The sequence below is a fragment of the Ornithodoros turicata genome, chromosome 5 (assembly GCF_037126465.1).
Source record: "Ornithodoros turicata isolate Travis chromosome 5, ASM3712646v1, whole genome shotgun sequence".
NCBI lineage: Eukaryota > Metazoa > Arthropoda > Arachnida > Ixodida > Argasidae > Ornithodoros > Ornithodoros turicata.
The window spans coordinates 82,672,737-82,697,502 of record NC_088205.1 but is presented as its reverse complement, the minus strand read 5'-3'; the positions used below and the strand labels follow the sequence as shown (position 1 = coordinate 82,697,502).

Here is a 24,766-nt window from a genome sequence, read left to right as displayed (position 1 = left end):
TCGAAAAGAAATAACGAGCAAAGCGTATCACGTGAGGTATATTTAAGTGGAAAAGTAAGCCAATTTCGAAACCGAAACTAATTTCCACGAAGCAGACGATTGAGCAGGTAGAACAATCAAAACCTATTGCGCTCGTCGTGCATTGACTGGAATGTTGCACTCAGATTTTCGTGCAAGCGGGCCCAGCACTGCAGTGCCGTCAAACTCCTCCAATATAACGGACAACTTTGCTCTGTATGTACCATGCTTTATTATACGAGGTGCGCATACAAAAATCGAGCAAATACAAACTTCACCATAACATCGAGTCAGGTACGTACAGAACGACATAGCAAAACGTTCTGGGAAGAACTGTTCCCACACAATAATAGGGCAAATAAACACGCGTTCTAAACATTGACGAATTCCATTGGGCGGGCTCCCGGCGAAGTTGTTCGGGTTTGCTTCCGCTATGAACTGCGACCACTCGTGTAAGGTGCACAGTGGCGTAGCCACGGGGGGCTAGGGGGGACTCGAGCCCCCCCTACCTGCCACGGGCCGACCCACACAAATCGTGCAAATCCGAGAACATAATGTATGTGTGTGTGAGGGGGGGGGGGGGGGACCAGTGTGACGATCGCGAAAGTTCTTGCAGTTCATGGCGTCTATGTAAGAAGCACTCTTGAATGGTTTTCAAAGTATGAGCTTTTCAAAATACTTCCAATCTCGTGACACCACCTCATTGGTCATGACAGCCTGTACATGTAATCGTACTGTGAACGTCTAAATCAACTATTTTCGTTCCTTTTTTTAATCCTCAGTTTGCAGTGTGCACAAGTATGTGTGTGTTGTCGACACAGGATCAGCGGGCGGGGGGGCGAGTTTTCGTATCGAGCCCCCCCCTACCTTAGAGGTCTGGCTACGCCACTGAAGGTGCAACGCACGCTTTCACCGAAAGCTCCGACAATACCGCCTCACTTATCGCGCACGTCTCTTGTGTTCCGCTGGCATTACCCGAAGGAAATCGCCGAGTCAAAAACTATCGCTCCTTGGAGCAAATGTTTTGCCCCTGCTCCGCCAAGGAACTTTCAACACCTGACCCGACACTCCCGATGGAATAGTTTTTGCCCCTTTCCCAGGGCAAAACTTTGACTCAGCTCTGCCAATGAAAGACACCAATGTAAATGACCATAGAACAGCAGTTAACGGGTCAAACTTTCTTATAATTGGTTCACCGTAACAACTATACCCTTCTAAGTCGCAAGGCATTCTTGAGAGAGAGAGAGAGACATTTTAGCATTATTAAACCACTGTCAAATATGAGGAGTTGGTGATGCAGATGCTTAGTTTGAAACGTCAAAAAGCTATCGTTTCACCACCCACAAGACTGCGTATTAAGTTCAGAGCATTGTTCTCCTATCTATCTCTACATTATATTAATTAAATAGGCGATAATCTGGAGCTCGCTATCTTCCATGCTCAGAGCACCACACTTTTTGGGCATGGCAACCAAACAGCACTATATACTACTTGCTGCTCGATATAAAAATTCTTCAGTGCCAAATTGATTGTCATGACATTATGCGTAAGTACACTACAACTTCTTTTTTTCCATCCAAACTATATTTACGGACAAGTATCGGTTGTTGAATTTAAAATTATACCAGACTGCTTGCATGATATGGAAACAGACTCATAAAATGGCATGTATGCAGGAACACTAGTCACTTGCAAGTGGAACATGACCGGCTATAATGTACACTGTTACGTACACGTGCACACGTTTATCTGCGATGGTCAAAACACATGCAAACAAAATATTATTGCACACAAACAATACACTGCGCAACGAGGTTAATCTTTAAGTATGCTGCCATTTTGGCGACACCAAACATACATGAACAACCATGAACACATATTCCACAAACACAAATCATGCCCAAGGTGTAGCAATACCGGCATTTGCACCAGCAAGTGCACAAACATTTCTTCGTTCCGATTTTATTTATCAACATAATGCATAACTGATCTGTTTTTCTTTTTTTCCTTCCTTTTCAATAATCTGGCATCCGTTCTGATAATGTTAGCATGACGCAATATGCATGCTGAATGTTAGAATGTTGTGCTTTGTGGCATTTATTTTTGCAAACAAGATTTTACAGCAAAGTAGCAGTAATATATTTACAACTATGATGATGCGATTAGTGTTATGTCCACTGCACCTTGAGTTTTACACTCGAGACAGATGCCATGTCGTATTGTCACTTGGATATAAAACCGGACCGACATGTGTATCAATAAAAGTGGTATTTCTGCAATCATTAGACAGCAATAAGAGAAGCTGTTAATTTCTGTCCTCATCCTCATGATACAATACAAGTTGAAAAAACAAACAAACAAAGAAACAGAACAGACACAACTAACACATCACTTCTGCTGCTTAATCTCTTCAATATTCCGCACGAGGGTCTCTATGATCTTAGCCTGCACTGTAACAGAGTAACTGCTGTTGCAAGCTACCTGTAACAGTGACTTAAATATTATACTTTTTTAAGTAACATAACAACCACCGGCTACGGCATACAGTATGACGCTTAACTATTTGCTCCCCATCAAAGTGGAGCAAGACACAGCAAAGGGGGGAAGGAAAAAAAAAAGGGCATCTTTAACTAAGTTATCATAATAGAATGCTTCTGTGCAACAAACAGCATAGGGTACTACTTCCTACCCGTGAAACCCAAGTGCAACCTTGTTTCATGGCTGTATCAGAATTTTGTTTTTCCTATAGTGATTTCAAGTATTAGAATAAATTATGGTAAGGTAGCAACGGCAGTCTTTCTACAGGAATCTGATTTATTGAATTCCGAAATGATTGTCAGACCTATTTGACCTTTGAATGTCTTCTAATCTTTCCTTTAGGTCTTCTCTACAAACTACAGTTTTCAAAACTTTGAGTAACGCACCTGAAGAAGCCCGATACCCTACAAATCTATATTATGTGCCACAGTTTCAAACACACATCAACTTTAGCACTGACACGTGCATTGTTACGAGACATCATCCCGGAGTAGAGACTTCTTGACAAATTTTGTGGAAGGCTATGGGCTGCACACTGTTGTAGACCACCTCCAAAACATCTCCCACTCTGCTTGCAGTGCACGTAATAATATTAACTAAAAGAAAAGAAATAATCGAAATAACCAAATATCATTCCCTGAAAACTCGAAACCCTGGGAATGGTGCGGTGAGACAGTAATAATATTTTGATATGGCACGTGCAATTTTACCCTCGCCCCGCCCCACTTCTTGTCCTCGGGTTGAGCATTTTCGACTAGTCTGGCACTGTCCGCGTCATGGTAACATGGTTGTAGATTCCCCAACATGTTCATGTAAACACAACATGAGACTCTGGTGAGATGGGTGCGCCTAGATGGACGGATGATGGTGGTGGTGGTGGTGGTGAAGATGACAATCAATTTTTGGTGAAAAGCCACGTGGTGAGGAAGACGGTGTTTCCGCCGACAAAGATTCCCAGGAGGAGGAAGAAGGCGGCCATCATTCCAGCAACAGGGGCCAGGTCACTGGGCACGGTCCTGCAACATCAACGAAAACTCACTGTAGAAGGCACGTACACACCCAGCTTGACCCTTAAATATCCAGAATTTAGGTTTCTGCAAATAGGTCTGTTAATATATGTCTATTTAACTAGTCCACTGCTCTCTATCTGTAATGTAGTAGCAACTTCGGTACGTCGCCGAAAATTGTTTCCGCAGAACAGAATTGACAACGCGCAAAATGTCAAACTAACACGGCTTTATGCAGAACGGTATTCATGCAGTCACAATACCAGTACGACCTTTGAAGTGATATAAGATAAGTGGCTTCTACAACGGAGTAGATGACTATTCGAAATCAGTTATGTAAGGAAAAATGAAAAGATAGGTATAAAATAATAATAATAATAATAATAATAATAATAATAAAAAGTGTGACATGACCTGTGCTCTACAGTACAGTGCAATCCCGTTAATTTGAAATCGCTTAGTTCGAACTTCCGGATAATTCAAATGGATGGTCCCGTCAAAGCCATGTGCTACATTTTTCGCGGATTCGGTTCAAAATTTGCGTTTGCGATTGGAGGGTTCAATGTCGCAAATGATGTTCCTTATCTGAGTGGGGATATAATATTTCACGCGCTGCACAACCGCGATTGCGACTGCGGCAAGGCCACGAAGCGTCCCCTGTGCAGTTATAATTTAATTGGTTAATTAATTAATTTAATTAACAAATCTTGGGTCCCCTTTGAGTCTAAATTAATGGGATTGCACTCGATAATCATTGTAATACTGTAGACTTAACAAGCAGCAAATGAGTAAAGAGTCTTTTTTTAAAAAAAACTTACCCAGGCGCATACATCATGGAGAGGCTACTCAGATAACCGCTGCTAAAGGCAAAAGATATCATGATGGCGACGTAAGCCCAATCGTTCGTGATGTACACTGGAATCACGCGCTTCGCAGGGGCGTAGTTGCACGCCACAAACAGGGGCGGGAACACGAGGCGGGCCACCACGGGAACCCACAGAAACCGAGGGCCTGGCTGCACACCGAAAAAACATGAGGGTGGAGGAAACGTGAAACTGCAGGGGACAGACGGACAGACTGACTCACCCATCGGATCCAGATTGGCACAATGTTGCCCACCAGGGCAAATAGGTTGAAGAAAAGGAAACACGTGACCTCCGTGAAGTATTTCACTGCGAGTGTAAAGCAGAATCTTTATAAATGTCTCGTAATGACGACAAAATGAGTAAAAAAGAGTGTTTTGGGAGCTTGAAGATCGTACTATACGCTAAAAATATACGTAAAAAATGGCATTTTTTCCCTAGTTTTGTCGATGCAACGTGAAAATGAAAACATCGCCGTCCACTGAACATTTCCAATGGCCTCTACTGCTTGTGAAGCCTTAATGTGCATGCAGGTCTGACCAGTCTTGTAGCAGTAGAAATTTTTGTTACGACACGCGTGTTGCTGCGCTTTTAAAATTTTGAGACATTAACATCCACTTGTGTTCTTACACTTTTAAAATTGACTTCAAAGCATTACTGATGCCTGATAGCTCGAGAAAATAGGGTATTGACAACGTACAGGAAAAGAGACGTTTTTAATGTTTTATAATTTTTTATTTACTGTTTTAGCAGTTTCATAATTTACTGGAACAAATATGGAAGTTGAAAATTTCTTGACACAATTTTTAGCATTTTGTATATAGTTGACAAAATTTAGGCATCTGTCGTTCCTGGGGTGTTTTTTAAGGAGCGGAAGAAATACTGTACTTAAACGTACGGAAGGGATGCCATGACATGGTCGCTATAATCTACAGGTTTTCCCGGCGATTTTAATCCAAGCGCCATCGAAATTAATCCTTGTGCCATGCAAACTTGATGGGGCATGGATTAATTTAGCTGGCACTTGGATTAAAATCGCCGGGAAAACCTGTAGTAGGTCGTAGTCCCCACAACTGCAACAAACGTTGCTACTCACCAGGGATTGGAAATGATTTGCTGTATCTTTCAATAGCTGATGCCACTCCAGGGAACAAGGCCAGTGTCACAAAGAACACGAGGAACACGTTGAGGCACTGGGGCCACACCTGGAAATGTTTGTAAGCAGATGCATGTGCAACCAGTTTTTGAAAGGGTCCCCTAGGTCAGATTAAATAGTGATGGATGTCAATATGACGTGTAGCATATGTGGAGCCTGAAGTTTTCGGGAAATATTTTTTCCTACATTTGGGGGGCAAAAATCGGGAAAATAAATGTGTGCACTAAATTCGTGCAAATTCGGGTGAAAAAAACTTCCAGTACGCTAAATTCGGGGAGAAATCGGGCTCAGTTATTCAAACTAACTGTAGCGGTTTGGTACAAACGGTGATGTAACTGCATTTTTCTGCCAAACAAGTAGGTTAGTGCATTCCTACAGACATCCCAGTGAGGGCAATCTGCCGGGTAAAAATCGGGTTTTACCATAAAGAGGCAACCTTCAATTCGGGGTGCAAATTCGGCAACTCCAGGCTCTAAGCATATGGTAGACTGATGAGGAAAGGTTGCGTGTGGACAGCATATCACTGCTTATGCAAGTACTCTGTAGATAAGGATATGCAGACGAATGAATGCTAACAGGTATATAAGATGCCCGATTATGAACACAAGGCGGTGATAAGAGCTACGTTCAACTGAGTAAGGCACAGATAAGCGAGATCTCATGCAGATGCTTCGTCTACACAACGTGCAATGAAAGAAACACTTATGCAGATAGAGAAGACATAGATAAGGGAACAGCCCCAGTTAGAAGCTGTTTAGGAGCCCAACTAGAGCAACAAGCTACATTTTCTTTGAGGTTGTATTCCTGAAAGGAAACTTTTACGTTTCATAGTGCGTCAGAATATCTACGGACAAGATTAAGACGAGCAGGAACCGAGTTATTCCGAGACGGTGGGAAACTACGCACCTTTTTGAAGATAAACCAATACGGTGGCATCCTTCGCCTCGGCGTAGAAGATGACGTGATCGGCTTTTCGTAGTAGCGGTAACTCCGCTTGAAAAAAAAAAAAAAGAAGAAGGAAGAAAAGTGACTAAAAAGCTCCTCTCCCCTACGAATTGCGCATCTTGTCAAAGAGACTCGGACCCTTTCAGCTTACCAGCAGAGGCAGGGCAAAATAGGTGTCCAGGCAGACGAGAAGGATAAATAATGCTGACACGAAGTAATAGACAGCTGCTGTGCGCTGGTTCGGAGACAGAGCTATGCTCACAATGTTGAGTACCGCTATCAGAGTTCCACATAGATTCTGTTGGGAAACAAATGGCGTAGTAAAGCATCTGACTTTCTTCCTGGTATAGATTGCTTGCGTGTCATGTACTCACAGAGCCCAGTACGACGGCGTTAGAGTATTTTTGTGGAAGCTTCGCTGCCACTCCGTAGATGCTGTTCTGGTAGGTGCCGCACGCCACTGTGCAGAGATAATAAATGATAAAATAATGTCGTTGCTAAGTATACTAGGTAAGCACGCAAGTGCTAAAAAACCGATATTGTTAAGAGGCGATCGCATCTTAACAGTATTTTTTTTGCTTAGCCTGTAGTTAAAGGCAGTGAATGGTATACTAGCAAAATTGGAGCCAGTAAAGGTAACAGAAATGAAAACACGTACCGTACCATTTTTCTCCATTACCGGAAACGGAAAATTCCAGTAATGGCTATTACTATTATGATGGTGACATGGGTGGTCCTTTGAGTACTCTTGCAGTGCAACGTGGGATCTCCAGTAAACATCTGTCACTTGCTGATTCCAGTACGCGTAACACATGATGGGAGCATATGCAAAGTGATATCTACACAACAGACTCAGTGACATAGCACGAGGACTCCGACCTGAGATGTTTTTTCTTCATTTCACTGTGGCGCATGGCAGTATTGTTTACTACTGATAGCGTCCACTTGTGTTGTGACCTTGGAAGGTCTGTGCTGGACTCTAGCCAGCTAGCCAGGGCACTCTACAGCGTGAAGCACGTTTTTTCTGAGTTGGTTGAACACCGGTAAATGTACGGATATCTCACGTAAGAGATATTACTTGTGCGGCATGTATGCGTTGCGTACTCTAAAGCATCAACTAGATGAAAGGGTGCGACGACTCAGCTTGAAGCGTTACCACATCACCCATCATCGGAAACAGTAATGGAAGCAAAACTGAAAGGCTGGTATCAAAAACTGGAAATGGAAACACTGCAGTAACGAAAATATGCCTTTTACCCTTCCCTGGTTCGAGGTTATATAAATTTAATGGGCGATTGAGGGTACAAAGGTTCTTCCTCACAATGGGTGTTGTATGTATTTCGTATTACAAATCAATCTCACTTAAAGACTCTGCACGTAAAATATAAACAGCGTCGGTGGACATTCTGCACTTCAACGAATTTTCCGGAGAAATAAACAAAGCTTAATAGTTTTGGGTTCTCCAAGAGTAGATGACGTGATGTCATGATGTGCTCTGGCGCCTAACTCTTAGCAACTTTCCCAGGTCTAGTTCAAGCCCATAAGATGGTAAGCTATAAGACTGTGAGAGGTTATTGCGCACATTGTGTTGTCTCCATTCTCAAAACTAGAAATTAATTTTATGGAGGTTTATTAATTTTTACGATTTAAAAAAATTATCACGTGGCTTCGACCTGAGACACGTACATCATATGAGGAACAAAGAATTTCTGTTATCATGTCATGTCTGTTAAATGAATGATATGGATAATCAGTAAACATGAATATTCAGTAAATACTCCTGTGCCATTGAACAAGAAACTTATTTCGGTAACAGTGGGATCATAATGCTCCTTTGTTTCGCTTGTTTTTGCTTTGCATTGCTTTGCAGTATCGTTTTGAGATCTGTACCCACACTGCTATGCTAGACTTTTACGATACTTTCACTTCAGGTGCTTAAACAGCGTATAATTATAGTTCCTATATGCTCCTATATGTTCCTATATGTATGCTGCTTGCACTGTAGGTATCAGGGGCCTTTGTCAGAGGCTTACGTGTCTGTGTCATCCCTAATTGTGGCCAGCCTCGACCTCGTTTTTTACGCCTTTGTCAAGCTCCACATTAGCTTTTTTGTTTCTGACACTGTCACTCTAGTGGAAAGAAAGTATAAATAGATAAATAAATGATCCCTCCCCATCACAAAGGGGAACAGTATTTGAGCTCAACAGCATAAGCAGTTGAGCAGGATTCTGGAGGCACGAGATTCAGTCCACAGGGGCACTTTCACCGGAGCGAAACACCCCTGCCCCTGTGGGAGGAGCTGCAAAGCTTTACCGTGTCTACTTAGGCGAAACCGGAAAATGTCGGAAACTACTCACTGTTAAGAATGACAACTGTCACCATCGTGAGGTAGAAAAAGACTACGGGCCCTGGAACGAAACAGAAAAAAAAAAACATCATGCGTCAACCGACGATTCTATCAGGGGTGCATCACTCACAAGACGTGGAGTCCACCATGGCCAATATCACCGTCAACACAAACATGGTCACGGCCACCAGGAGGCTCCCCACAATGCGTGGCGTCAGACTCCCGTCCCTGCGTGCGGAGTAAAAAAAAGAAATGTTCTGCCCATCCAGATAACATGCCACGGACTTGATGTCGTTACATACCCGAACTGTAGAAACAGGTTGAGGAAACTGCAGAGCACACTCGGCAGCTGGGACGACAAGGTCAAGTAGCCCATGAGGTTCTTGCGGAATTCCTGTAGTGTCGCGTCCTCAGTGCTGTTGCCGTGGCTGACCAGTTTGTAGTCTGTGAAGTACTGAGGCGCAAAAGCGTAACTTAGTTTAGAAGAGAAGTTAAAAGGTACAGCACCCCCCCGGGTTGTTCGTTTTCGGGTTTTATGATTTTTCAAATTCGGCGGGTAAAGATCGGGTGCTATTTACGCGCGCGATTGATTGATTGATTGATTATGTGTTTAATGGCACAAAGGCAACAAAGGCCATAGAGCGCCAAAACTATGGTGAGTGTGTCGGAGATGATTATGGGAAAGAGAGAATTCGGGGAGAAATCGGGGCGCTACGATCTCTGCTTGATGTGTCATTGGGGAACTTTCGGGTGAAACGAAAGGCATATGAAACAGGCCGTGGCTGTAATACTTGGATGAGAAACGAGAATCTTTATATTTCCGCTCGGAACTGGAGCAGTGATTGACCGCATTATTCAAGCACTTCTCCGAGCTCTACGAGAGCTCATCTTTCACTCCTGCAGGAAGGGATCATAAAACGAGGACAAATAGGTCGTCACAAATAGCTCTCTTTGCCGATGTTATGATTCACTTTTCCCGACGGCTTCGCTAGAAAGACAAGTTGAAGGACCGCGAGGATTTCGGGTAGATATCGGAGTTCTACCCGAATTCTTGACAACTTCTTCGGGGGGAACTATCGTGAAAAATCGGGTTTAACCTGAAAACGACGAAGAACCCTATCCGCCGTATTCTTGAACAAGCCTTGACTCGACGCTCCGCCTCGACTCCAACGAGTGGAGGAAAGTGGCGCTGTTCCACTCGAAGAGCTCATGCGTTTCATGAACCCACTTCGAGGATTCCTCCGCCAAGGCGCTCCTCGAGAAACCGTCCTCGAATAAAGCTGTAGTCTCGTCCCCAGCCGTCTTTCGGGACCACTCGAAAATGTTAATTATCGTGCTTAAAACACACTTATGGCATGAAAAATAAATGTAATTCTTTACTTTATTTCGACCAACGTGCATTACAAATACAAACAAAACACACACAAAACACAACAAACGTGGCACAAAACACAGTCGATGGACGCAGCGAACGACCTGTCTTCCGCCATGACACCAGCCAAACTCGAGTTCAGGAGCGTTCTCGAGGTAGCACCGATGTTACCTCGAGATTTTCGAGGAATGCACAGAGGAATTCCTCCATTCGGGGAGCGTTTCGAGTCAAGGTCGATTTATGAAACGCAAAACCGGCCTTGAGGAGCAGCTCGAGTCGAGTTTCGAGTCGAGGCTCGTTCAAGAATACGGCGGTATGTATCCCCAGTGATGACTGGGACAAGGGTATGTTGTCCACCCCCCGAATATTCCTAGGGGAGGCACAAAATCCTCGTTACCACTAGGTGGGAAAGGGCTCAAGTGGGCTAGTTCAAAATATCTCGGGAGGAAGAGGGGGGTATGGGGGGGGCCTTGTCCCCCTCCCGAACTGAAAATGTTCCGCCACCCCTGACTGCTACGGTATGTTTTTGCATCAATGGCCAACAAAAGCCATCAACCAGGAAGTTTCTTACATATAGGCATTCCATATATTCCTGGAATCCCGATTTAACTCGGATGGTGCAATCATGATGTCACACTCACACTCAAATGTTATCACAGCAGGAACTAATGAAGAGGGAAGCGATATGTGACGGTGCTCAGTGCACGCAACGTTTCTCCGTTATCACGAAGCCTTAGATAAGAAACACAACATTCTGCATGTTGTGTTTTGAACCCAGTTGTGTACCCTAGTCTCATTAATGTCAACAAAGGTGTACCTACAGAATAAAAAAAGAAAACAAAGAAATAGATGTACGCTGCAAAGGCAAGTGAGCACAAAAATAACAATAAAATTATGTATACACTAAGAGCAATAGAATTTTTTTTTCCCTTGCATCCAAATATTTTTTTATTTATTCGCTGGACTTTTCAGAATGCTACTCCAAGCAACCTATATCTTACATTTTTCGCATTGATGAACATGTTCCAGGGCATGAGGGTACCAATCCCATGGATGACCATGATGATGTAAAGCAAGTTTGCCCTGTCTCGAGGCGGTCTTGAGATGGGGGGCTGAACCACTGTCACGGGGGGCAACCGCAGCAGAGACTCCCCTTCCTCTCGAGGCATCACCCCTTCCCCCATAACGACTGTTCCTGAAACAGCCCTGAAGAGAAGAAAGTCATATAGCAGAAAATTATACCGGAACAGACGATTCAAAAACAAGAGCAACTGAATCTGTCAGGAGGTCCAAACCAAACGACTGCGTGCTGAGAGTTGTAAAAAAAATAAATAGAAAAAAAACAAATAAAGAAAGCACGAAAAACAGACAGTCAAATTCATGTCGCGGCGTTTCACGCACATTTCGGATTGTTCCTGGCAGAATTTTGCAGACGTCGTCTGCCGTGCATCGTGAATCCCGTGCTTGGTAATCTGCTGTTCACTTTGATGTTTCTTTGCACTGGATGAAACTGCTGTATCATCGTTGCTACGAGTCAGTCCAGTCACTTGCATACAAGTTGGAAGCGATAAGCGACGGATTCCCACGGAATGCGCGGCGATGCAGTGCAGACGGTAAGAAAACCTAGAAAAGCTTGGCAGACGATCTTCGTCCTTTTTAAAGTTCGGCCTGTACGGGCACGTGCACTACCCATGTGCCCACCTACCGCGCTCGTCTGCGTCAATTTTGCGCTGCTCACCAAACGTATTAGTTGAAATTTCGATCCCTCCATCATCTACGCATCTACCTGCCCTGAACCCATCGTGTGCCAAGGAAATTCAATAAAGCTGTGGGCGAAGAAAGGCTTAAAGATGAAGCGCGTTTGCGAGCTCTCAGCATCGTGCCTCGGCATCTGTTCATCAAAGAGAAGTTTCCGCGCTACCGCCGAACGGGCGCAGTGAGCAGTGCAAATCAGCCGCCACAGCCTCTTTCTCCATCTTCGCCAATCAGCGCAAGAAGCGTAATCAAGGCTATTGTTATTCAAATAAATTATGAGCTCACTTACCGAGCAAACTTCCGTAGCCCCGGGTACCACGTTTCCGATTTGCTACTTTGCTTTAGCGCCAAAGCCAAGGTTGCTGGCCGTGCGTTTTTCGACGCGAACTGGCGAAATCAAATCCTTCGAGGAGTTCAGCCTGCTACAGCACTTTCTGAAGCCTCATTTGTATTCGGCATCACGATGCCGTCCTCTTTATTTCTTGTGCATCGATGGAGAGAGCTCCTACATAACGCACGCGGAAGCCGTGGGGCCCTTGGGGTCAGCCAGCTTTGGGGTATTGACATTTGACCCCGATATCGTTCTCAAAATGATTTAATCTATAGTATTAATTCTGCATATTAATACAGTATTGGGATAGTTTGAGTGTATTTTATCAGATTTTTTTTGCGTACAGTTATGAAAATGACTAAAAACCATTTTGCAGTGGTGAGGAACGAGTACAGTCCAGTAAGCAGCATCGCCATCGTAGCTATCCGGAAAAACTAGCAGAAGCCGCAAAAGCAGAAACCAGAAACTAATGGAAACTATTTCAAAACATCGTATCGTCTTCCGAGTTCACACACTGCCGAAAAATGTCGCTGTACATTGGTGACAGTGCTTTTAACTGACGTTGAATTGGTTGTAATGAACAAATATCGTTCAGTGCGTGTACGGCTGCACGCATCTGCGATCTTGGGCTTGGGCTAGCAGACACGTGTTTTTACAACTTTCCCAATGGGTTGTAGACCGGTAAGATGGGCATTTAACTGCAGCAAGTGGACACCGACCCGAGAAGAGTGGCTGCTTGCGAGCCGGTGTATTCAGGCTGAAGAAAAGGACCGCATTGGATTGTTCTATTTCGCGAGAGATGCTAAAGCGTCCATGGTTAGTGCGCCACGGAAAATGATAACGTATACAGTGTTGAAGCAAAAATGTCTGTTTCAGGCTGGACGACTCCTGCTTAGAAAGTGCATATCGGAATCACTGTCGCTGCCTTACAATCAGATTAGGCTCGGAAGAGACGAAAACAACCGACCTATCATATTATCCCCCGAAGTGAAGAATGCTTCGTTTGACTTGAATGTATCGCATCAGGGCAGCTTCAGCGTCCTCGCAGCGGACCATAGCGAGAAAGTTGGTGTGGACATAATGAAAATTGAATACTCTGGTACGGAGACTTTTGCGTATATACATATTGCGAGTGACAGCTGCATGCATCTGTTCTGTCAGGTGGAAAGGCCGTGCACGAATTTTTCCGCCTCATGCGACGACAGTTTACTCCTTCTGAGTGGGGCTTCATCGAACAGCCGGGCACGGAGCGGGAGCTTTTGAGCAGGTTTTATAGACTTTGGGTAAGTTAAAGTGCGTTAGTAGCGTTTTTTTCCCCGCAAACACGGGATGCAAACACAGTGCCTGAAGGAGGGCTTCGTAAAAGCTGAGGGAGTTGGACTGGGGATGGACCTGCAGCGCCTGAGTTTCTCCTGCGAGACGCCGTGGCTGCAGCAGAGAGTCATGACGTGCGACACGAGGCTTTTCATGGATGGTGTACCTCTCATCAACTGGCAGTTCCAGGAAACTTTGTTGGATGGAGATCACTGCGTCTGCACTGCTCTCCAGGTGAGCTTCAACTTAGCTCCTCTGTGCATCCTCCACACTTCTTGTTCACTGTTTTATTTCGTTGCAGTTAATTCCATGTTTTTTTCCCACTTTGCTTCGTCTTTTGTTCTCCCTTCCCTTTGCACAACTTGAGTTATATATTCCCATTTCCTCGAACTCACTTCCTCTTCATCGCAACAAACATTAAAAGGTGGTTTTGCTGCCGCTGAATATTCATGGGCTAAATGAAGCTCTGGCTGATGAAACTGCATTATTGTTAAGTCTGCTTCAAGCTGTGCTTTTATTTATAAGCAACTGGACTAAGTACTTTCTGCGCACAATCTGCACATGTCTCAGGAAATGTAAGCTCCGTATCCAACCCAGCTTGACCTACGCAACTTCATGAAACAAACTTTGCGATTGTTTATTTTCAGGTGGAAGACAAAGCCATCCCGAAAGAGATCCCCATGTTCACCATCCTCACGTTTGAGGAACTCATGAGCTCTGCAGTGCCCCTTACAAATGAGGTTGATGAAGGTTATTGGAGCCGTTTCGAAGAGAAACCGGTACAGCCCTCGTAACGCCGTACGGTGGGTATGTTTGCGTGTACTGCAATGAACAGGTGGGGAAACTGGGACGTAATTTCTTTAATGTCGCTTATATACATATAAAAACAGACACTGCAGGGACATTCTCGATTGTTTATAAATATAATCGTGTAGTAAGTTTTTGTTGTGACAACACAACAAGTTCTCGTAAATATATCTGGATATTGAAGGGTCCAACTACATGCCCAGTACTACTTCTTTGTTGCACATTTCAAAGACTGTGCAGCTACAGTTCAACTATACCATGGAGGTACTGTTAGATTTGGTATCTATATAATCCAATATTAACTGGAGTGGTAAGAAGCAGTGGCATCAACATAAAATTCCACGAAATCATTGGTTGTTAGTGTGAAAATAAAGTGACAAGATTGAAAGAAGAACAGAGGGCATCGCACACAATCTTGCGTTTCTAGTTCAAGACATGCACAAACCTTTCACACCTTATGTATGTAAAGCAGTAGAATTATTGAAAAGTCTAAATCTTATAAATACCATAAATACCAAAGAAATTTCGATACTTTTTCTATATCGTGTCAAAAAAGGAACACCTGTGAAACCCATGGTTGACGTAGGATGAGAATTTAATTTCCTAAGTAAATGAAGTCCCCCCCTCACCCAGTTTGGAATATAAATAACCAACTGGTGCTCATGCGTCATGCCTCGAAGGAGCCGTAATGAAACCTGCATGACAGTGGTGTGACCTCGTCAAAAATTTTTACACATGGGTTGCACATGGGCCAATGTGCACTTGGAGAGGGAAGAATTGCGTTGGGCCTAGTTGAGCTTCTGTACAAAGGAGGCGGGAAACATTCCCTCTTTCCCCGAAGAGTTGCCGAGCAGTCGTCCTTGCCACCAGTCGTCGTTGATTTTTTGAGTCACTTCGACTATGCTGCCAACCTTGAGGGAAAGCTCGTCGTGATGCTGGGCATCGAACACGTACAATACCTTGTACAAACTGCAGTCTGAGTTCTGAAAAATAATGGGAAGAAATGATGTAACTGCGGAAACCTTGAGAGGGCAGAGAGTCACCAGAAATGTTAAAGGGGACCGCAGGTTTAATTAATTTTCGCAACTTATCTACAAGTAACTGGACAAAGTGGAAAATTTTATACGAAATTTTAGCACTTAATACGTCTCACAATGTATAGGTTTGCTCACAAAACTCTTTTTATCTTAATTACAAACCCACTAGCACAGACAGCACTACAAATTAAAATAAGACAACACGACACTGTGGACATACAAAGTTGGCACGACGGTTGACAAGATGCAAGCTTCTGTGGGCTTGATACACAAGCGTGCCTTAATGACAAGTCTGCCAGTACATAATGACAGTGCGTTCTGCGGGGTCCCACTGCAGCCTTCACGAGAAAGCTGCAGAAGGCAGCAACAAATAACCTGCTGGAATACTTACCTTCTGCGATCTGCTTCCAGAAATGGGTTGAACAAAACTTGCAGGAAACTGTCCCTCGCGCCCTCCAAGCTCTCCGTACAGCCAGTCCTTGTTGATCCGCGACAGCACAGTTATGGTGTCTCCCTCCTGCATTCCATAATTACTACATGTTTTAGATCACTGGTCAGCTCCACTAGCAACCTTTCTCTAAACATTTTCTCTACCGAGAGATCTGTTAGTTACAACATTCAAATCCATAGCCGTCACAATCCACTAGTTAAACACAATCCGAGTTCAAATCCATAGCCGTCACAATCCACTACTTACACAAAATCCGAGTTCAAATCCATAGCTGTCACAATCCACTACTTAGACACAATCAGAGTTCAAATCCATAGTCGTCACAATCCACTACTTACACAAAATCAGAGTTCAAATCCATAGCCGTCACAATCCGCTACTTACACAAAATCCGAGTTCAAATCCATAGCTGTCACAATCCACTACTTAGACACGATCAGAGTTCAAATCCATAGCCGTCACAATCCACTACTTACACAAAATCAGAGTTCAAATCCATAGCCGTCACAATCCGCTACTTACACAAAATCCGAGGTCGCCATTTTGTTCTGCCTGGAAGGTATGGAGTGCAATGACTGGGCATCCTGCAGAGATGGAAAACATTTTAACATCTGATATCCGTAAGCGGGCATGTACCTTTCGAGTGATGATCTTTTTCCGCCGGGTTACAGGGCACAGCGGAACCCATTTGAACGAAGTTAGCCGGAAACATGCCCTTGCGGCTGTCCAACGTGCCCATGATCCAGTTGCCATCCAGGGTCCCCAGTATTCTGATGACGTCCCCCTTGTGAATGGTCAGCTCATCGGGACTCTCCCCCACAAAGTTGTAGAGGGCCGTACAGTACTGTTCACCGTTGTTCCCAGCTTTCCTCAGCACCTACAAGAACATACTGTGTTTCTCCAGGGCACATTTTCCTGCTCACAAGACCCGTACGGGGTAGGAGCACTCCCTGTCTACCTCGTCAGTCTTTGTCGTCAGCGGATGAATGACGTCTACGCAATGTTTCAGGACGAGGCCTTCTTCGTCGCCGCACCGCCCTCGGAATTTTGTCGCACCCTCCTCGGATAACAGGACAATCAGGTCTTGTACCTGGAGTGATAGTAGTTGGCCAAGTATGAGCACGCTTCCATATAAAGCCCTCCAGTGTTTGCGGATGAAGGCGGATACCTGTAGATATCCGCACAATACCCGCAGACTAGGGTAGACTATGAATAAGTGTGCGGATTGGATGAGGACATCAACATAGCTGATCGGATAAAGAGAAGCCGTACTAAGTATCAAATGATATTGTTGCTTTCTGACGAATATTGATCCGCCAACCTTGGCATCCTCTTTCTGCATCGCAAAAATGACGTAAAATACGGTCACACCCCTGCTGTATGCAGCTACATGAAAGCCAAGTGCCGATGTGGATCAGGCATTCCACTTTGTAGGTCGGGTGCAGATACTAAAGTGAGCTAGCACCGCATATCGGCGGCAGGTGGCAAAATGCTAATCTTTGCAGGGCTTTACCTCTAGTATATATTCTGCACCCTGCTGGCAGCAAGGGGTAAGACATAGGAGTTCCACAGAGGATAGTAAGGAAGCCATACCCTGAATGATAGTTCTTCGGGACAGGTGGCCTGGTAGTTGCAGACTGCAACTGCGAGGGGGGAAACTACCTGCAATACAAAGGAGTATACTATGAACTACAGCACGCAACATCCCGTCCGCGAGTGCAGTGCGAGAAATTAGCGCCAGAGCCGTACCACATCGCTGTCGTCCACCGAAGGAGGTGCAGGGGGTGGATGAAGTGGGGGAGGGGGTGACCAGCTTTCATGGGGGGGTTCTTCCCTGAAAATGCGAAGACGGTTAAAGGCGCGGATTTCGAGAGATTGCCGGCCCACCTACCACGTTCCACTGTCGGGACTGCTATGGGAGTCTGTGTTGTCCGGAAAGCTCCAGGAGGGAGTGGGAGAGGAGTTGTCCCCAGCAGTCGTAGCCAGTGCCGGCATGGATCCGCTGTGGGGGAACGACCAGGGGTCCTCTGGGGGCTGGGCCGAGTCTCCGGCACCGGAGTCCCTGGCTGGACCACTGCCCCACTCTAGGGTCTGGGAGTGTGCCAATGTCGTGCCCCAGGGTTGTTCCTGTAGCGAAACGTTTCAGGCCGTTGTCGGTAGAGCGGGAAGCGAAGCATTGGGGGAAAAACATCTACGAAAAATTGGTGCTGGGCCTGGAACAACCTCGCTGAGGCTGTTCCTACTCTTTCTGGATGTAACGATAACAACTAAGTAGTAGCATAGATAAGGTACGGATAATGATACCATAATGTAAGCGTGCAAACTTTAGCACAAGGAGGTTAAAGAAGAGCGCAGAGCTAGTCGATGCTCAGAAGAGGACCCCCAGAGGTGTTTATGATAACCCACCTACGCATATATCCGACGTCGCGTACATCCTCAAAATAAGGACCACTCGAGAAATAAAAACGTGTTGAGTCACTAGGCAAAAGTGAAGATCGTCTACAATGAGATAGCTCTTGTTGCCAGACTCGCCTGTAGCGGTGGTATGTCCAAATCTAGCAGGCAGGGCTGAGGGCCTCCCGACTGCGAACTCACGCCCGAAGACCAGCTTGCACGAGACCCGGTAGGTGATGCCGGCGGAGAGTCGAAACTGATCAGTGACGCTGTGCCATCTGTAAACGCGTCACAGTTGATATCTACAACGTATCTAACAATACAAGTCGGCTACGTCTAAAATGTGATAAACGCCGTACCAGAGGCTAACCCGGTACTGGGACCTGTCCGATGGGGTGGTGGCGGGGGTGCAGAACCTTTGGTGCGTGTGGATCCATGAGGCCGTTTAGGGGCGGGCCCCTTGCGCTGCGACGACCTGTGGTGCTTATTGGATGACCCAAACAGGTTGAACTGGGCCCGAGAGAAAAGCTTCGTTGAGCTTTTAGACGAATCGTCATTGGTGCAGGTGCCACTGTTCACTTTCAAGGGGCCAAACAAACTGGAGTTGTGGCCCTGGAAAAGATAACGTAGCTTTTGACACCCTCAGTGCCGCTCGCAGAGATGAGATAAACATACTGATAAACATTTTCTGACGAGATAAACATGCACGCAGAAGTCGACAGAACGTTCCATAGCCACCCCTTTCACCGTAAGGACAACATTCGGAATAGTTGGAATAATTTAGAACATTCTCGCAATGTGTCGTTTCTGCACGTACTCAGCTTTCGAGCAGGGCTGATACGAAACGAAATAGATACGGCACACTTTTAGTCTGGAGTAGCACTTTGAAGACTTCCGACCACTGAATGACGTTGCCAACATTTCACCTCCACTTGAGGTAACAGCAGCCTCGAAACCAAATTTAGACTCGTCATTCACCACCGACAAAATTTGGACAGAAAAACGTCGTTTCCAAAGAAGCGAGCCTTCCTTACGCTGGAACTGTTCGTGTGCACGGATGATCCGTTTGACGTCTTGGGCGGAGCTGCGGAGAGAGAGAAAAAAAAGAGTCAGACGTGCAGAGAATGTGGAACTCACGCGATATATATATGAGCAATAAAGCGACTACATACGCGGTCGTGGCGGAGGCTTCTTCTTTGGCGTCTGCACGATCTTCGGTCGGATAACCGTCGGTCGACTGGGTGGCTTGTCGCACTTGCTTTCATGCTAAAACGTTTCGTGCAAGTAAGAATTAGAGGTGACCCTCATGAATGAGAATATTGGAGTTGAGCACTTGAACCCTTCTAGTCCAACACTAAAAGGCCTTATAATCCTGTCACACGGGCAGACTTCAACGACCATTGAAACCAATGACCATTGAAAATGCACGTAGCGCCACCAAGCGTGTAACGCGTCAACATCTCCAAGAGCATTGGATCGAATGTTTCCTGACAGGTTGACACATTACACGCTAGGTGGTGCTACCTGCATTTTCAATGGTCATTGATCTCAATGGTCCCTGAAGACTGCCCGTGTGACAAGGGTCTAAATAACCTTATCTGTGTTATACGAATTATGTCGCACGCACTCGGATGATAGCGTAATGCCCGAGGAAAATACTACGGGAAATGGTGTACACATGCTGCTTCATTAAAGGGAATTTGATTTCAAGGTCATCAAAAGTTGCCTCTACAGAGGCACTAAGCAGGTATGCAAGGTCTTTTTTTTTTAAATATAATTCCGCGTTAGCGCAGCGAAGCAACTGTAAGCGGCGTTCAGGCGTGGATTGATGGAGAGAGGACAGCGGGAAGGAGTGGGGACAATATGCGCCCTGGGCCGACTTCGAGGGAAACTGTGCCAATATTTTGTCTGGAAAATCTTCCGGAAAACCCGGGGAAAACCTCGGACAACACAGCCGGGATTTGAACACGCGTCACCTCTCGGCAAGGAAAGCAATCACGCGTACAAGGTGCACAATATTTTCTTGCACTGCACTACATTGCCGACTGCAGCAGTCTTTAAAAAATATTGGCGCTAACAGGATGCAGTATGCTTGCACTGCAATCTGTCATACTTATGCTCCGCTTTGCCTCACCTAAAATTAGTCACGTGTCATGTTGACGTTGTGCCCAATCAACCAGTAACAATACGAGGCGCACAAATTTATCGCAGTTTCGGTAAGTGAGGCAAATTCGAGATGTCCTTCCACTCGGAACTTGCAAGTTCAAACCACACAAAGCGTCTGCAATGCTTCATTTCAAGTGCACACTACGTTTTCAGCACCGTATTGCTCTGCACGGCAAGGATGACTAAGGGCTGACTAAGGATGATTGATTGATTGATTATGTGTTTAATGGCACAAAGGCAACAAAGGCCATAGAGCGCCAAAACTATGCTGAGTGTGTCGGAGACGATTATGGGACTAAGGATGACTAAGGATGACTAAGGATGACTAAGGACAAGGATGAGTATCCAACATTGCCATTTTCGTAACACAACGTGCATTCTGGCGCTACAGCTTGTCACATTTTCACACAGCTTGTCACATCCGAAACATCACCGATTTCCAGGATTACGCTTCTATAGCATTGCCTCACGGTAAACACGGTTGCAAGAGTTAAACCAATTGCAGTATCTGTGTATTGTGAGCAACATCTTTTGATCAAGCGCGATGATTAGAAGATGTTCGGCGAGCTGTTTAGTTTCGTCCTTTTTAAAGCTCCGTAGTACTTGCCTTGTTGTTGTTAGTGTCTCTTAGCGTGCCCTGCTGAACTGGCAGTTTCACACTGGAACAGGGGGTTACACGGGTGTTAATGACGTCGGAGTACAATGTTACATCGGGAAGGGGACTGCACTGTCCACAAAGTTATGCATGCTGACAGTGGTAGATATGATAGGACTCACCCATGTTTTGGAACGGGCGGAGGAGGGGCTGGACGTGTCGGTTTCGTTGCCATGGGAGTACATAGGCCCGAAACTGAAAAGATGCCCGTACTGATTAAATATCTTTGTGAAGGATGTTGACATACGTGTTGCCACTGTTAACAAGGGGAGCATTTCTGCTTCTTTATTTGGTTTTCTTACACATGGCATTACTTTGAGAGTATGGGAATTTTTTGTTTCAAACCTCGTGCGATATACGTAAATAATTTAGGGCTTAATCAAATTGAAGATGAAACTTCTGCTACGGATTTGTTCGACGATCTTTGGTTACAAGGAGAAACAAATCGGAACCTGGTATGACTACTCTTTCACCTGTGATGCCCAGATTTATGCGAATAATTATGAAATCTCCACGGCTTTCATGTATGCAATTACGTAGCGAAATGTTCTGGGCCGTTGATCTGCTTACATGACAAAACGTCCTTGTACGCCTGCGAGCACCTGTTCTAGTCCTTCCGCACTAACCGGGATGCTATAAAGGCGTAACAGAAAGAACCGTCGTAAACCAGCGTGCTTTGCTCCCACTGTAAAACTGTGAAGTAATCACTCACTCAAGACAATGCGGCTTCACGCGCAACCGTTGAGTATATTGGGGATGGTATGACGAAATAGTCTGAGCATATGACACAGAACCATATAACTTCTATTTATAAGACGCGACTACACAATCAGATGAGCCGTGCATTTCCTAGGTTACAATCGGCGCGCAAACGAGTTTCGTGTCACCACGGAAAAATGCACACGAGCGGAGTAGAAATCGTGAGCACTGACGCATATGGAAGCCAAGTTTAACGGTGGACTGATAAACATCTTCCTTCCAGTATTGGTCATCATGTGCAGCTCTGATCCGTATCACCCTTTCGAAGCTATAGTGTAGCTTTTTCGTAATAAGAACTGCCCTTCGCAAACGTCACTATTTCAACTATGTAGATCTAACACCCACATCCGGAACGATTTGAATTATCTGGCAGACGAGAGTCTCGTTCATCTGCTACTCACCTGTTGTCGTCTGCAATGGAGCGAAGAAAAATCGGCGTTGATATAAATGACTTAACGTGTCCTTTGTCTACAACACACACCTGACCAACACCTCAAATCGAAAAACAGCACCAACGGTCGCATTCTCATAGTCTGCTGCGCCGTTACGCCATGTTTAAAGCACGTAATCGACGGTGGCGCCGCCTGGCTTCCTTTTGTTTGAAACTTCGCGGGTGTCAATCACGTGATGCTGAACGACTGAAAAGGCGCCAAATACGAATGTACAGCATGGTGATTGGCAGAGGGATATAACGGCCGCCGGGGCAGAACAAGCGTGGCAAATTGTCAGTTTAGATTGATGAAACACATACACACATAAGGCTGGGGTTAACAGCTCTCTGAGGGAAGGGCTGCCACTTTGGAGACCGTGACAACGGGCGTCAAAATTCCTCTAACAAGCCCACTTTGTAGTGGCTTTGAGCTCTGACTGTTGCGGTGCGCAAAGTATGGTCGGTCACGTGGTATGGTGTATTGTTGTCCGGGTACATTGAAGTTTACATTACGCGGCGGCAAGTTTCCGAAATTTATTCCGAGTAACCAATTTGTATTAGCGATTCGGGCTTTTTGTTTTGATGGCCTGATGTGTGCATTAATTCTAAAACCTGAAATAGAAAGGGAGTCTGAAGATCTTTACTCTAACCGTGTACAGGTCAGCTTTGCCGAAGGTATACCACGCTTTGATGCTCACCAATTTCAAAGTGTCACGGTCCTAGCTGCCGCTGCGCCATTAAACCTTGGATTGTCGTCGTCATCACACTTCATTATGCATGATGCACGCGATGTCGAAAAGCGGAAAGTTCCGGCAGAGGCAGACTGAAGAAGACATGGAGACGTTATAAGCCTGTGGTGTGGCCGATCTTTCGAACAGAGACTGTTCTTCTACTGGCCACCTTCTTCATTATTGGCAATCAACTCTTGCATTGACGGTCTCAGAGGACGGACAAGGGAGCGCGATTTTTGGAAACTAGAAATTCACGTCATGCAACTTGCGCGTTACTTGAGAGGCACAAATGAATACAATCTGTGACATCAGGTAGTTCTTATTCAAGCAGCACTTTATTGTGCGTAACAGTGGTACGTAACAAGTTCGCAGGCGAGCAAACATCAACAGCAGTGCGAGGTTAGGAAGCAGTACTTTCTCTTTGTTATTAGAAGGAGAATATTTTCTAGAATTTCCGTCGATTTAAAATGGCACTAGTCTGTAGCAGGTCCCCAGGGGAGAGAGCAGGTTGACTCTAGCCCACATTATGGCTTCACTCAGCGATACCGTAGAGATGCCGTCGTCCAGGACGTAAACGGGACCCTGCGGAGGAACATAATTTTAACATCCTGGTCACGCAAATAAGACCCAGAACCCAAGACCCACAAGAAGGTCCTGGAGTTATAGAAATCGTCAGAGTAGAAGCATGGGAAGGGAATGAAAGAAGAGCATTTGTAAATGAAGCGTTGCTTTCCCTCGTCTGCTTTTTAATCACCGATTTGCGTTTTCCAGCGAAAAATTGTAAATCGAGGATAAATGTACACCCCTAGAACGAAATGAAGTTTCTTCTCACAAGAAATTCCGTTACCATATCTTTCTGCCAAAGAGTTGGATATTCGCCGAACGAGTCTGTAAGTCTCTCGCAAAAAATCAGTAAATTACTAGCGGTATATCTGCTTAAAGGGACTATGAAACGATTTTTTTCTTCGTTTCGTTCGAAAGAAGACATTTTTCTGAGTCTAGAACCGAAATTTTACTTTCGTCGCGCGAGCGGATTTCTTGGGAGCGAATTTAAACGGAGCGGCGAAGGGAGGACAGCTAGCGCCGCGCCGTGGCGAGCTGCCGAGCGGAGACACAACGGGCAACTTGACGCGACCACGGCCGGCTCAGCAACACGTCATCGTGACGTGTCGCCGAGCCGAGGAATCCCGCCAGGAGCATGCGCCGTAGGATCCCGCGTATGCGTTCATCGGGAGTGGAAATCTCCATGACAGCAGCTTTCGCGTGATCGGCAGATTTCGGCAGTGGCGGCAGCCACAGCGCGAGCTCGCGGCATTACTTGCCACTGTGCAACACCGGTGACGTAACGGGGAACCGAAGAGCGGTCCGTACAGTTACACCATCGGCAGGGAAATATGCGCGGGAGAGGAGGAACGCGGAAGAGACATTTCCAGCGCGCGCTCCTCGCAGAGTGGAGCGATTTCGTCCGGAAAAATTTGTGGCATATTAGTTTCTCTGCGGGAAGAACAGTTTCCATCGAAAAAAAGTATGGGGGTTCGGGAAATTTCATAGTCCCTTTAAAGGGACTGTCGCACCCGGAGACACATCTATGAAACATATACCACTATGTTCGACATCGGCTGACAATCTACTCGACTAATTTTTTCGTCCGAAAAGTGGTTAGATATTAAATAAAATAATTTTAAAGATC

At 45.4% G+C, this 24,766-nt stretch overlaps 4 protein-coding genes across 14 annotated transcripts in view; 1 reads left to right on the top strand and 3 right to left on the bottom strand.

The window, feature by feature from the left end:
- Positions 1-233: 233 nt before the first annotated feature.
- On the bottom strand, positions 234-12,519 carry LOC135394999 (equilibrative nucleoside transporter 3-like). Of its 2 annotated transcripts, none has more exons than XM_064626153.1 (12): positions 12,291-12,519; positions 11,248-11,452; positions 9,177-9,328; positions 9,005-9,102; positions 8,885-8,935; positions 6,902-6,987; positions 6,679-6,825; positions 6,489-6,575; positions 5,523-5,631; positions 4,650-4,735; positions 4,382-4,578; positions 234-3,572 (listed from the first exon to the last, which is right to left on the bottom strand). In XM_064626153.1, the coding sequence occupies exons 2-12, from the start codon at positions 11,428-11,430 to the stop codon at positions 3,452-3,454; spliced, it is 1,317 nt and encodes a 438-aa protein (XP_064482223.1). In that variant the 5' UTR covers positions 11,431-11,452; positions 12,291-12,519; the 3' UTR covers positions 234-3,451. The 2 variants fall into 2 exon arrangements, with proteins under 2 accessions (XP_064482223.1, XP_064482224.1); XM_064626154.1 differs by lacking the exon at positions 12,291-12,519 and adding an exon at positions 11,648-11,910.
- Positions 12,520-12,745: 226 nt separating this feature from the next.
- The window catches only part of LOC135395000 (L-aminoadipate-semialdehyde dehydrogenase-phosphopantetheinyl transferase-like), a 13,837-nt gene continuing 1,816 nt past the window's right edge, over positions 12,746-24,766 (top strand). For 2 of the 4 annotated variants that reach the window (XR_010422987.1, XM_064626156.1), the window contains exons 1-4: positions 12,746-13,431; positions 13,494-13,615; positions 13,674-13,880; positions 14,294-14,449. Coding sequence is in view for 3 of the 4 variants with exons in the window: in XM_064626156.1 (XP_064482226.1) it covers positions 12,999-13,431; positions 13,494-13,615; positions 13,674-13,880; positions 14,294-14,440 (909 nt within the window). In the remaining variant the exon portion in view is untranslated. Of the gene's footprint in view, positions 13,432-13,493; positions 13,616-13,673; positions 13,881-14,293; positions 14,650-24,766 lie in introns of those variants that run through there. The other 2 variants (XM_064626157.1, XM_064626155.1) reach the window with 2 other exon arrangements.
- LOC135394998 (uncharacterized) lies at positions 14,489-23,066 on the bottom strand. 7 transcript variants are annotated; one of them, XM_064626147.1, is made up of 16 exons: positions 22,317-22,494; positions 21,727-21,789; positions 21,279-21,351; positions 21,109-21,160; positions 19,508-19,601; positions 19,370-19,419; positions 18,695-18,947; positions 18,474-18,613; positions 17,833-18,068; positions 17,691-17,775; positions 17,535-17,603; positions 16,900-17,031; positions 16,578-16,818; positions 16,464-16,525; positions 15,882-16,007; positions 14,489-15,436 (listed from the first exon to the last, which is right to left on the bottom strand). In XM_064626147.1, the coding sequence occupies exons 3-16, from the start codon at positions 21,329-21,331 to the stop codon at positions 15,242-15,244; spliced, it is 1,788 nt and encodes a 595-aa protein (XP_064482217.1). In that variant the 5' UTR covers positions 21,332-21,351; positions 21,727-21,789; positions 22,317-22,494; the 3' UTR covers positions 14,489-15,241. The 7 variants fall into 7 exon arrangements, with proteins under 7 accessions (XP_064482217.1, XP_064482219.1, XP_064482221.1 ...); XM_064626149.1 differs by lacking the exons at positions 21,727-21,789; positions 22,317-22,494 and adding an exon at positions 23,044-23,066; XM_064626151.1 differs by lacking the exon at positions 21,109-21,160.
- The window catches only part of LOC135394997 (WD repeat-containing protein 17-like), an 18,379-nt gene continuing 17,002 nt past the window's right edge, over positions 23,390-24,766 (bottom strand). The window contains exon 26 of the mRNA XM_064626145.1: positions 23,390-23,658. Coding sequence (XP_064482215.1) covers positions 23,539-23,658 — 120 coding nt within the window. The 3' untranslated portion in view covers positions 23,390-23,538. The remainder of the gene's footprint in view (positions 23,659-24,766) is intronic.